At 44.7% G+C, this 12,990-nt stretch overlaps 1 protein-coding gene across 1 annotated transcript in view; it reads left to right on the top strand.

The window, feature by feature from the left end:
* LOC140197022 (uncharacterized) overlaps nucleotides 1-12,990 on the top strand; it is a 389,174-nt gene that overhangs the window by 214,280 nt on the left and 161,904 nt on the right. Inside the window, exon 10 of the mRNA XM_072256957.1 lies at nucleotides 3,166-3,230. Within this exon, the coding sequence (XP_072113058.1) occupies nucleotides 3,166-3,230 (65 nt within the window). The remainder of the gene's footprint in view (nucleotides 1-3,165; nucleotides 3,231-12,990) is intronic.

Below are 12,990 nucleotides of genomic sequence, written 5' to 3'. Positions count from 1 at the left end.
CTTACTCCAAGCTGCCTATACTTATTGTAGATCCCTGTCTTTTTCCGAACCAAGTTTCCAATATCCCTTGAAAACCATGGCTCTCTCAAACTTTTAACCTTTCCTTTCAACCTAACAGGAACATAAAGATCCTGTACCCTCAAAATTTCACCTTTAAATGACCTCCATTTCTCTATTACATCCTTCCCATAAAACAAATTATCCCAATCCACTCCTTCTAAATCCTTTCGCATCTCATCAAAGGTGAATTGGTGAATACCAAAGAGAAGTATTCATTGAGGACCTCGCTCACTTCCTCAGCCTCCAGGCACATCTTCCCACCTTTATCTCTAATTGGTCCTACCTTCACTCCTGTCATCCTTTTGTTCTTCACATAATTGAAGAATGCCTTGGGGGTTTTCCTTTACCCTACTCGCCAAGGCCTTCTCATGCCCCCTTCTTGCTCTTCTCAGCCCTTTTTTCAGCTCCTTTCTTGCTACCCTATATTCCTCAATAGACCCATCTGATCCTTGCTTCCTAAACCTCATGTATGCTGCCTTCTTCCACTTGACTAGATTTTCCACCTCACTTGTCAACCATGGTTCCTTCACCCTACCATTCTTTATCTTCCTCACCGGGACAAGTTTATCCCTAACATCCTGCAAAAGATCTCTGAACATCGACCACATGTCCATAGTACATTTCCCTGCAAAAACATCATCCCAATTCACACCCGCAAGTTCCAGCCTTATAGCCTCATAATTTGCCTTTCCCCAATTAAAAATTTTCCTGCCCTCTCTGATTCTATCCTTTTCTATGATAATGCTAAAGGCCAGGGAGTGGTGGTCACTGTCCTCCAGATGCTCACCCACTGAGAGATCTGTGACCTGACCCAGTTCATTACCTAGTACTAGATCTAGTATGGCATTCCCCCTAGTCGGCCTGTCCACATACTGTGACAGGAATCCGTCCTGGACACACTTAACAAACTCTGCCCCGTCCAAACCCTTGGAACTAATCAGGTGCCAATCAATATTAGGGAAGTTAAAGTCACCCATGATAACAACCCTATTATTTTTGCACCTTTCCAAAATCTGCCTCCCAATCTGCTCCTCAGTATCTCTGGTGCTAGCAGGGGGCCTATAGAATACTGCCAATATAGTAACTGCTCCCTTCCTGTTCCTGACTTCCACCTGTACTGACTCAAAAGAGGATCCTGCTACATTATCCACCTTTTCTGTAGCTGTAATAGTATCCCTGACCAGTAATACCGCCCCTCCTCCCCTTTTTCCTTCCTCTCTATCCCTTTGAAAGCACTGAAATCCAGGAATATTGAGAATCCATTCCTGCCCTGGTGCCAGCCAAGTGTCTGTAATGGCCACTACATCATAATTCCATGTATGTATGTATGCTCTCAGTTCATCACCTTCGTTCCTGATGCTTCTTGCATTGAAGTACAAGCACTTTAGCCTTTCTACCTTCCTACCTTTACACCGTTTATTCTGCTTCTCTTTCCTCAAAGCCTCTCTATATGTTAGATCTGGCTTTACTCCATGCACTTCTTCCACTGCTCTATCGCTCAGGTCCCATTCCCCTTGCAAATTAGTTTAAACCCTCCCGAACCATGCTAGCAAACTTACCTGCAAGGTTATTGCTCCCCCTCGAGTTCAGGGGTAACCCATCCAATCTGTACAGGTCCCACCTTCCCCAGAAGAGATCCCAATGATCCAAAAATTCTGAAACCCTGCCCCCTGCACTAACTCCTCAGCCACACATTCAACTGCCATTTCCCCCAATTCTTACAATCATTGTCACGTAGCACTGGCAGCAATCCTGAGAACGCCACCCTTGAGGTCCTGTTCTTCAGCCCTCTGCCTAGTTCCAGAAACTCACACTTCAGGACCTCATCCCTCTTCCTGCCTATGTCGTTGGTGCCAACATGTATCACGACTTCTGGTTGCTTTCCCTCTCGTACTAGGATGTCGTGCACCATGTCAGAGACATCCCAGACCCTGGCACCTGGGAGGCAACAAACCATGCGGGTGTCCCTCTCACGTCCACAAAATCTCCTGTCTGCTCCCCTGACTATAGATTCTCCAATGACGACAGCTCTCCTCTTCTCCGTCCCACCCTTCTTCACCACAGGGTCAGACTCAGTGCCAGAGGCCCTGCCACCATGGCTCACACCTGGTTGGTCGTCCCCGCCAACAGTATCCAGGATGGTAAACTTATTATTCAGGGGAATGGCTACAGGGGTGCTCTGCACTACCTGTCTACTCACCTTCGCTTCCCCCCCTCTGACTGTCACCCAACGACCTGCTTCCGACAGCCTAGGTATGACTACCTCCCTGTAGCTCTCATCTATGACGGCCTCATTCTCCCTTATGAGTCGTTGGTCATCCAGCTGCTGCTCCAGATTCCTTACACGGTCTTCCAGATCGCTCAGCCATATGCACTCCTGGCAGATGTGACTCTGCGGGAAAGGGGAGTTCCACCAAGTCTGCCACATCTCATATGAGAGGCACATCACCGTCTCAGGAGGCATTGTAAAGACTAACTGGGAACAAGCTTGTCCTCTGCCTCTTCTCGTTGAAGCCTCTCGAGTCAAAGCCTCAAAGCTCCACTCCTTCACTGGCCCACTCACTCACTGGCCGCTTTCCACTGGCCGCTATGCTTGAGCTACCCCTTTATTTATAAGCTAACCTTAAGCTGTATTTCAAATTCTTTTGGTTCTCTTGTAATTTGATAAAGTATGCCTTATCTAAAAGAAGTTTGAGACAAATCTAAAACAAATTAAAAAATCACCACAAAATCCTTGTGAATATTATCTAGGGAGTCCAGCAGCAAGCGATATTAACATTCTCTGAAGCAGGTTCTTCCTACTTGATAGTAGAAAGAAATAAGCTGATGTGATCAATATTATTTCCTTGTTCATATTAAAACCGCATTTTATGTTGCCTTTTAATCTGGACAATCCTTTGTCAGCAGAATGTGAATCAGTACTGTTTTTTCAGATAAAGATTTACATGATTGAATTCAAGTATTATCCCGGCTGAGACCTACATAATCATTAAATATGTGAAATGGGTTATATATCTGATACTTCAAAAACTGGTGATATTTATTTTATTGACAAAGTGTGTTCTTGCCGCAGTTTAAAATATTCCATTTTCTTGTTTGCGGAAGGTATTGTGGTTTCGCAGAGCTGTCATTGGAGGCCTCACCACTTGTGCTGTGCTGAATATTTTCTGGTAGGCCTTCACATGCATACTGTGATTAATTTGAAGAGCGTTTATTTTTGAAATAATATCCTCCTTTTCTAGTTCCTGAAATGCCGGATCATGACAACAGCCAGAAAGACTGGACTGTATACACTACCAAAGCTTATTAAAATAAATCAGACCATAAGACGGAGGAGCAGAATTTGACAATTCAGTCCCTCGAGCTCTGCTCCACCATTACATCATGGCTGATTTACTATTCCTCTCAACCCCTATTCTCCTGTCTCATCCCTGTAATCTTAGACACCCATGCTAATCAAGAATCTATCAACCTCCGCTTTAAAAACACCCAATAACTTGCCCTTCACAGCCAGCTGTGGCAAGGAATGCAAAAGATTCATCACCATCTGGCTAAAACAATTCCTTCTCATCTAGGTTTGAAATGGATTCTAAGGCTGTGCCCTCTGGTCCTAGACTCACCCATTATAGGAAACATCCTCTCTGTATCCACTCTGTCTAAGCCCTTCAATCTGTCTGCCTTCGTAATTTGTCACATTTTATTGTCCATACTTGTACAATGGAGCTGGAGAGTGGTTCCTGTTCTCTGTGTGTTTTTATAAGCTCTAGTTTAATTATCATTCATCCATACATATGAATGCAGCAAATGATTCAGCTTTCCTCCGTGGGCCGAGGTGCAAAACACCGTACCGACAGTCACACACAACACATATAGTTATTATAACAGAAAAACGTACTGGTTGCAGAAAAATATATAGATGTAGCCCAAATCCTTGAGTGGCATGGCCTTTTAGATTGATGGTACATATGATGTTATCCTGGAGCAAACACGCAGCAGTCCTCATCACGCACTAGTGCAGCTGCAGCTGCAGATGAATGCAATCCAACTGGTCTGCCATCGAGCTAACACTGGACGGCAGCACTGATGGGATGGGCCGAGCCCCCACGCTCTCCCACACTGGCTCCGGTGTATCCTCCCCTGGAGCTGCCACAGGTGACCCCGCAAACGTGAAGGCCTGGTCCACGCGACAACACAGGCCACACAACCCACCCCCTCTCCGCCGTCAGTCTTGATTATGAACCAGTTAACTTCCTATTTATAAAAATAGTTCATTCTCAGTTATTCTACAATAAATGTTGTGTGTACCATTCTGGATTCAGTATTGGTTTTCAACATTTGTAGGTACTTTTACGTTTATAGGTATAGATATTTCAACCTTCCTTGGCTGTCCTCCTCCTAGCTGCATATGGTCAGAGGCTAAAGAGCAAGGCCGCAAAGATAAGGACAACAAAAAGGTAGTCGGGGGAAGCAGAAGAGCTGCTACAGGATTGCTTCAATAGGTAGACTAGGCCTCACCAGAGAATCTGAACAAATACTCCACGGTTGTCACGGGCATTATTAAAACAGTCATAGATGAGTGTGTACCCACAAGATAATTCGGAGTCTTCCCCAACCAGAAGCCGTGGATGAACTATGAAATTTGAAATCCACTGAGGGCTAGATCAGTGGCATTGAGGTCTGGCTACCAAGTAAAATACAAGAGGTACAGGTTATCATCTCCGGAAAGCCATCTTGCGTGCGAAGTGGCAATTCGAGACCAAACTTGAATCACTAAAAGATGCTCGACAGCTGCGGCAGGGCTTGAGTGCTTTCACTGCTTACAAAGTGAAACCAAGCAACTTAATTGACAGCAAGGCTTTGGTCCCAGATGAGCTCAATGCCTTCTGTGCTCGTCTTGACCATCAAAACATGGAGGAACCATCACAGACTCCCACAGCTCCCAATGACCCTATGATTTCAGACTCTGAGGACAACATGAGAGCATCCTTCAGGAGGATGAACCCATGGAAAGCATCTGACTCTGATGGGGTACCTGGTCGAACACCAAATAACTATATTGATCAACTGCCTGGAGTGTTTACCAATATCTTTAACGTCTTGTTTTGGCCGTCTGAGGTACCCTTCAAGCAGGTTACAGTTATACCAGTGCCTAAGAAGAACATGGTAATCTGCTCCAAAGACTATTATCCAGTAGCACTTACGTACACTTTGGTGAAGTGCTGTGAGAGGCTGATGATGAAACCTATCAAATTAGACCTGAGAAATGACTTGGATCCACCACGGTTTGCCTACAGTTACAACAGGTCCACAGCAGATGCCATTTCATTGGCTTTTCACTCAACCCTGGAACATCTGGACAGTGAAGGTGTGTACATCAGGATGCTCTTCATCAGTTATAGCTCAGTATTCAATACCATCATTCCCTAAAACTAATCAATAAGCTTCAAGATCTAGACCTCAATACCTCCTCGATTGGATCCTCGATTTCTTCACTCGCAGACTCTGGTCAGCTTGGGTTGGCAAAAACTTCTCCTTCGCAATATCTGTCCACACAGGGCATCACAAAGCTGTTTGCTTAGCCCCTGTTATACTCTATATTTATGACTGTGAGGCTAAGCACAGTTCCAATGCCATATTTAAGTTTGCTGACAGCACCATTGACAATGGCCGAATCAAAGGTGGTGCCAAATTTGGATACAGGAGGGAAATTGAAAATCTGGCTGAGTAGTGCTAGAACAATGACCTCTCACTCGATCCCAGTAAGACCAAGGAGTTGATTATTAACTTCAGGGGGAGGAAACAGGAAGTCCATAAGCCAGTCCTCAGCAGGGGATCAGAGGTGGATTGCATCAGTAATTTTAAATTCTTTGGTGGTGTTATCACTTCAGAGGGTCTGTCCTGGGTCCAGCATATAAAAGCCATTACAAAGAAAACACGGCAGCACCTCTACTTCCTTAGAAGTTTGCGAAGATCTGGCATGACATGACATCAACTTTGCATATTGGTTGTTTGTCCTGTTGGGTGCTGTCTTTCATTGGTTCCATTGTGTTTCTTGGATTTACTGTGAATGTTTGCAAGAAAATAAATCTCAGGGTTGTATATGGTGACATACGCAGTATATACTTAGTTAATGTTTACTTTGAACTTTAAATTTTAATTAAGCTTCTTGTTTACACTATGACTAGTTATGTGTTGCATTGCTGTATGTCAATTTTAGAATCAAAGATTCCAGAGGATTTTGAAAGACCTTTTTTATTCAATCAGCCTCTGAGGTCCTCCGTTGGTTGTAGTTGACCTTGGATATTACGCCCTAGCTGTCCACATAATACACAAGCCGAGGCAGTAAGGTATGGAGAGCAAGCTATCAGCCATGCAACAAGCTTCCCCTCTCCCCATGCAGCTGATGAATCCAAAGGAACAGCATAAACCCAAACATTTTGGCACCAGCGATGTCAGAGGATTTGCCAGTCAGCATTGAACTCAACATAGGACTGCCTCAGGGACTCCTGCTCTGGATTTTTCCTCAGGGTTTACACCCAAGGCCTTCCCTATGAGTGGGTACAGGCTCAAGGCAGCACAGTTTGAGATCAGAGTTTTCCTTTTCCAAAATGAGCTACCAACCATGGCTAACAAGCTCCGTCTACCCAGGGGACTGGTTTTAAAGTGCCTTTGTCCTATTTCAGTAGAAAGGGTTTTACTGGGCTTAGCAACCGGACTTGGTTGTCAGAGGCTACTTGAGACACACCATTGGGAGCATTTAGTAGCCAGTGGGAGCTTATCCCCACTGCCTTCCCCTGACTATGACAACCTGAAGGAACCACTCAATCAGTCCTTACCAGTAAGTTAACCACAGGGATTGTTAATGCTTATTATTGGCATAGATTGAACCTTTCTGGGAGGTAGTTTACTGGAATTTTTTTCCAGATTGATGGTTTATTTTGAATTGTATGAGTGTAATTTTTCTCAACTATTGCTGGTTTCTATCTGCGATGAAGTGAAATGGCTGATGGCTTCCAGCAGTGAAATGGCAAAATGGCGTCAATAAGGGGTGACTCATTCCATGCAGCTCCGTGCGATGAGAATTATCAATTATTCCTGTTTAGGACAACCACAGCTGAAATCCATAGTGACAGCCATAGGTACTTCAGTAAGTAACATATTTTAAGATGTTTAAAAAGCTTATTGATACTCAGAATTGATGGATCTCAGGCTGCAGACTCAAGTCGAACATGCCATTTTCCTTTAAGAAAGAAGAAGCAAAGAAAATGTGCTGGGCTGCAAGGAAAATTGAAATGCAGAGACTTTAGCCCCCCCCCTTCCCCTCCCCCACCGATTACCCTGGTGAATGTACAGTCTCTGTAAAATAAAGAGCTCAGAACAAGATTGCTGTACCAGAGGAACACCGGGGAGTGCTGTATACTTTTGTTTCATGGAAACATGATTATCCTCAGCCATTTCAGATGCAGTGCTGCAACTCGAAGACATTGGCATTCACCACAAAGACAGGACAGCTCAGTTTTTTAAAGGCAGAGGAGGTGGAGTGTGCTTTATAATTAACTCATCATGTTGCGCAGATGTAGTGGTTCAACCAGTCCAGCGTGAAGTAGTCCCTGTACAACTACCACCGACAATCAGAGGAGCCAACACACAAACCACTGATATACCACCATCAAGGATGCTTCCCATGCACACACTTTGAAAAAGTCTTATTCACCCCCCCCCCCCGCCCACTGGCTGTACTCCTACTCCCAGCGTATAGGCAGAGACTAAAGACGGCAGCACAGCACAGGTGGTCAGGACCAAGAATTTATGCTCAAAGGAGGCAGAGGAGTGCTTACAGGTCTGCTTTGAGTTGGTGGTCTGGACAATATTCAGGGATTCATCTTCTAGTCTGAATGAATACGCCTCAGCTTTCATTGACTTCATCAAAGCTTGTGTTGGGGAGTATATGTCTTCAAGAACATACTGGATATACTCAAATCAAAAGCCAAGAATGAACCAGGAGATTTGTAGCCTACTGAGGGCTAGATGTGTGGCATTCAAGGCCAGCAATCCAGAACTATACAGGTACAACCTGTGGAAGGCTATCTTAAGAATGAAAATCAATTCCAACTGAGGTCAGAGACAGATTTGGATGCACATTGGCTCTGGCAGGGTTTGCAGGCCATTACTTCCTACAAAGCGAAACCTAACATCATGAATGGCTGTGATGATTTACTCCCAGCTGAGCTCAAAGCCTTTTAAGCACGCTTTGAAAGGGCATACATAACACTCGTAAGGCGACAGGTCCTGGTGGTGTACCTGGTAAGGCTCTGAAAACCCGTGCCAACCAACTGGTGGGAGTATTCAATCTTTCACTGCTGTAGTGGGAGGTTCACATCTGCATCAAAAGTGCAACAATCATATCAGTGCCCAAGAAGAGATGAGTGAGCTGCCTCAAGGACTGTCACCCAGTGGCACTCACACCTACTGTGCTGAAGTGCTCTGAGAGGCTGATCATGGCTAGGATCAACTTCTGCCGAAGCAAGGGCCTGTACCCACTGCAATTTGCCTATTGGCACAATAGCTCTACAGTGGGTGCAATCTCACTGACTCTCAACTGGGCCTTGGATCATAATAGTACTACTTAGTTCAGCCGCAGACACGAGGAGATCTGCAGATGCTGGAATTTCTTCAAGCAACGCACTTAAAAGTTGCTGGTGAACGCAGCAGGCCAGGCAGCATCTCTAGGAAGAGGTACAGTCGACGTTTCGGGCCGAGACCCTTCGTCAGTACTAACTGAAAGAAGAGCTAGTAAGAGATTTGGAAGTGGGAGGGGGAGGGGGAGATCCGAAATGATAGGAGAAGACAGGAGGGGGAGGGATGGAGCCAAGAGCTGGACAGGCGATTGGCAAAAGGGGTATGAAAGGATCATGGGACAGGAGGCCTAGGGAGAAAGAAAGAGAGAGGGTGGAATCCCAGAGGATGGGCAAGGAGTATAGAGAGAGGGACAGAGGGAGAAAAAGAGAGAAAAAAATAATTTTATATATAAAATAATAATAAATAAATAACGGATGGGGTACGAAGGGGAGGTGGGTCATTAACAGAAGTTAGAGAAGTCAATGTTCATTGAACATTGAACATTTTCATTGAACATTAACTTCTGTAACTTCCGTTAATGCCCCACCTCCCCTTCATACCCCATCCGTTATTTATTTATTATTATTATTATTTTTTTCTCTCTCTTTTTCTCCCTCTGTCCCTCTCACTGTACTCCTTGCCCCCCTCTCTTTCTTTCTCCCTAGGCCTCCCATCCCATGATCCTTTCATATCCCTTTTGCCAATCAACTTTCCAGCTCTTGGCTCCATCCCTCCCCCTCCTGTCTTCTCCTATCATTTCAGATCTCCCCTCCCCCTCCCACTTTCAAATCTCTTACTATCGCTTCTTTCAGTTAGTCCTGACGAAGGGTCTCGGCCCGAAACATCAACTGTACCTCTTCCTAGAGATGCTGCCTGGCCTGCTGTGTTCACCAGCATCTTTTAAGTCTGTTGTTTAGTTCAGCCAGCTGTTCATTGACTGCAGCTCAGCGTTCAACAGAATCATACCCTTAGTTCTAACCAACAAACTCCAAAACCAGGACCTCTGTACTGCCCTCTGCAACTGGATCTTTGACTTCCTCACCAGATGACCACAGTCTTTGTGGATCAGAAGTAACATCTCCTCCCTGATAAATAACACTGACACACCTCAAACATGTGTGCTTAGCCCTCTGCTCTACATCCATAACTGTGTGGCTAGGCACTGCTCAAACAGCATCTATTAATTTGCTAACAATGCAACTATTGTTGGCAGAATTTCAAAGTTTAAGGTAATTATCAAAATACATACAGTATATGTCACCATTTACAACCCTAGTATTCATTATCTTGGGGGCATACTCAATAAATGTATAATAGAATAATAACTATTAGAGTCAATGAAAGATGCACCAACTTTGACATCCAACCAGTGTGCGAAAGACAACAAACTGTGCAAATACAAAAAGAAATAAATAACAACAATAAATAAATAAGCAAAAAGTATCGAGAACATGAAATGAAGAGTCCTTGAAAGTGAGTACATGGGCTGTGAGAACATTTTAAGGATGGAGCAAATGAAGTTAAGTGAAATTATCCCATTTGGCTCAAGTGCCTCATAGTTGAGGGGTAATAACTGTTCCTGAACCTGCTAATGAGAGTCCTGAGGCTCCTATACCTTCTTCCTGATGGCTTCAGTGAGAAGAGAGCATGTCCTGCTGGCGGGGGTCCCTGATGATGGATGCTGCTCTCCTGCAACAACACTTCGTGTTGGTGTGCTCAACGGTGGGCAGGGCTTTACCCATGATGGACTGAGCCATATCACTATATTTTTGTAGGATGTTTTGTTCAAGAATATTGGTGTTTCTATACCAGCCTGTGATGCAGCCACTCACCATACTGTCCACTACATATCTATGGAAGCTTGTCAAAGTTTGAGATGTTATGTTGTATGTTCCACTAACTCCTAAGGAAGTAGAGGTGCTGCAGTGCTTTCTTCGTTATTGCACTTGCGTGCTGGGCCCAGGACAAGTCCTCTGAAATAATACACAGATGAATTTAAAGTTGCTAACACTCTCCGATGAGGACTGGATCATGGACCTCTCATTTCCTTCTCCTGAAATCAATAATTAGCTTCTTGGTCTAGCTGACATTGTTGTGTGGCATCACTCAGCCAGATTTTCAATCTCCCTCTAATCTGCTAATTCGTCACTGCATTTGATTCAGTTTATGACAGTGGCTTTATCAACAAACTTGAATTTGGCATTGCAGTCGTGCTTAGCCACACAGCAATCAGTGTAAAGCAAAAAGAGCAGGCGGCTAAGCGCAGTCTGTAATGCACTTGTGATGTTGGAAATCATGGAGGAGATGTCCTTGCCAATTTGAACTGACTGGTGTCTGCAGGTGAGGAAATCCAAGGATCCAATTGCACAAGGAGGTATTGAGCCCTAGGTCTTGAAACTTATTGATTAGTTTTGAGGGGATAATGTTATTGAATGCCAAGCTGTAGTCGATAAAGAGCATCCTCATGTATGCATCTTTGCTGTCCAGATTTTCCAGGGTTGAGTGAAGAACTAATGAGATGGCATCTGCTGTGGACTTGTTGCTCCGGTAGGCAAATTGGAGTGGATCCAAGTTGCTTCTCAGGTAGGAGTTGATATGTATTATCACCAACTGCTCAAAACACTTCATCACTGTGGATGTAAGTGTTACTGGACAATAGTCATCGAGGCATGTTGCCGTGTTCTTCTTAGGCACCAGTATAATTGAAGCCTGCTTGAAGCAGGTGAGTACCCCAGACTGCTGAAGTGAGAGGTTAAAGATCTCAGTAAACACTCCAACCAGGTGATCAGCACAGGTCTTTAGTACTTGGCCAGGTACTCCATCTGGGCTGGATGAGTTTCACAGATTCACCCTCCAGAAGGATACTCTCACATTGGCCCCAGAGACTGAAATCACAGCATCAGCAGGGGCTGTGGAAGTTTGTGATGGTTCCTCTATGTTTTGATGTTCAAAGAAGGCATTGAGCTCATCTGGAAGCGAAGCCCTGTTGTCATCTATATCACTTGATTTTACTTTATAAGAGGTGATAGTATTTAAGCCCTGCCACAACTGTTAAGCATCCTTCATTAATTCAAGTTTAGTTCAGAATTGCTACTTCACCCATGAGATGGTGACAAGGAGGCATACAGGAGCAAGTTAGATCAGCTAGTTGAGTCGTGTCACAGCAACAGCCTTGCATTCAACGTCAGTAAGACCAAGGAGTTGCTTGTGGACTTCAGGAAGGGAAAATCGAAAGAACACACACTAGTCCTCATCAAGGGATCAGAAGTGGAAAGGATGAGCAGCTTCACGTTCTTGGGTATCAGCATCTCTGAAGATCCATCCTGGGCTGAACATATTGATACAGTTACAAAGAAGACATCACCGCAGCTATATTTCAGTTGGAGTTGGAAGGAAATTGCTATGTCACCAAAGGCACTTGCAAATTCCTAAAGGTTTATCATAGAGAGTATCCATCACCATCTGGTATGGAAGGACCACTGCACAGGATTGGAAAAAGCTACAGAAAGTTATAACCTTATCCAGCTCCTCCGTAGACACTAGCCTTCCCAGCATCCAAGACACCTTCAAAAGGCGATGCCTCATAAAGGCAGCCTCCATCATTAAGGACCCCTATCAGCCAGGATATGTCTTCTTCCCATTGCTACCATCAGGGAGGAAGTACAGGAGCCTGAAGAGAAGCACTCAGTGTTTCAGGAACAGCTTCTTCCCCTCTGCTAACAAATTTCTGAAAGGACAATGAACCTATGAACACTTCGTCAGTATTTTTCCCTCTCTTTTTGCATTACTTTTAACTGCGACGAAGGTACTCCCAAGACTGTAAAGAATGATACCATTAAGAAAGTCTTTGACTTAAGGTACCTCGGGTCAAGAATGATGAGTTTGGAGAAGGACATAAAGATATGGAAGGTACTGGCGTGGAGGGCTATGAACGACATGAAGGAAATCTGGAAGTCGAACCTGACCAGACGGCTTAAAAAGAGGATCTTCATAGCAGCCATAGAGTCCATTCTCATGTACAGATGTGAGACGTGGACACTCACCAAGACTATGTGAAAGTCTCTAGATGGTTGCTATACATAAATGCTCCAGGTGGCTCTTGACGTAATTTGGCAACAACACATGACGAACTTCGAGCTCTTTGACGACCTACCGAAGCTCACCACTAAAATCGAGGCAAGAAGACTGCAACTAGTGGAGCACTGTCTACGCCACCCTGAGCTACCTGCCAGCCTAGTCATCATAATGAGCCCAAGCACGGGAGGATGAACCCTGGGCACCCTCCCAGGACTATGGTCAACACGCTCCTAG

This window comes from Mobula birostris, chromosome 4 (genome assembly GCF_030028105.1).
Source record: "Mobula birostris isolate sMobBir1 chromosome 4, sMobBir1.hap1, whole genome shotgun sequence".
Lineage (NCBI taxonomy): Eukaryota > Metazoa > Chordata > Chondrichthyes > Myliobatiformes > Myliobatidae > Mobula > Mobula birostris.
Note: the sequence above shows the minus strand (reverse complement) of the source record. Positions and strands in the feature narration are given on the sequence as shown.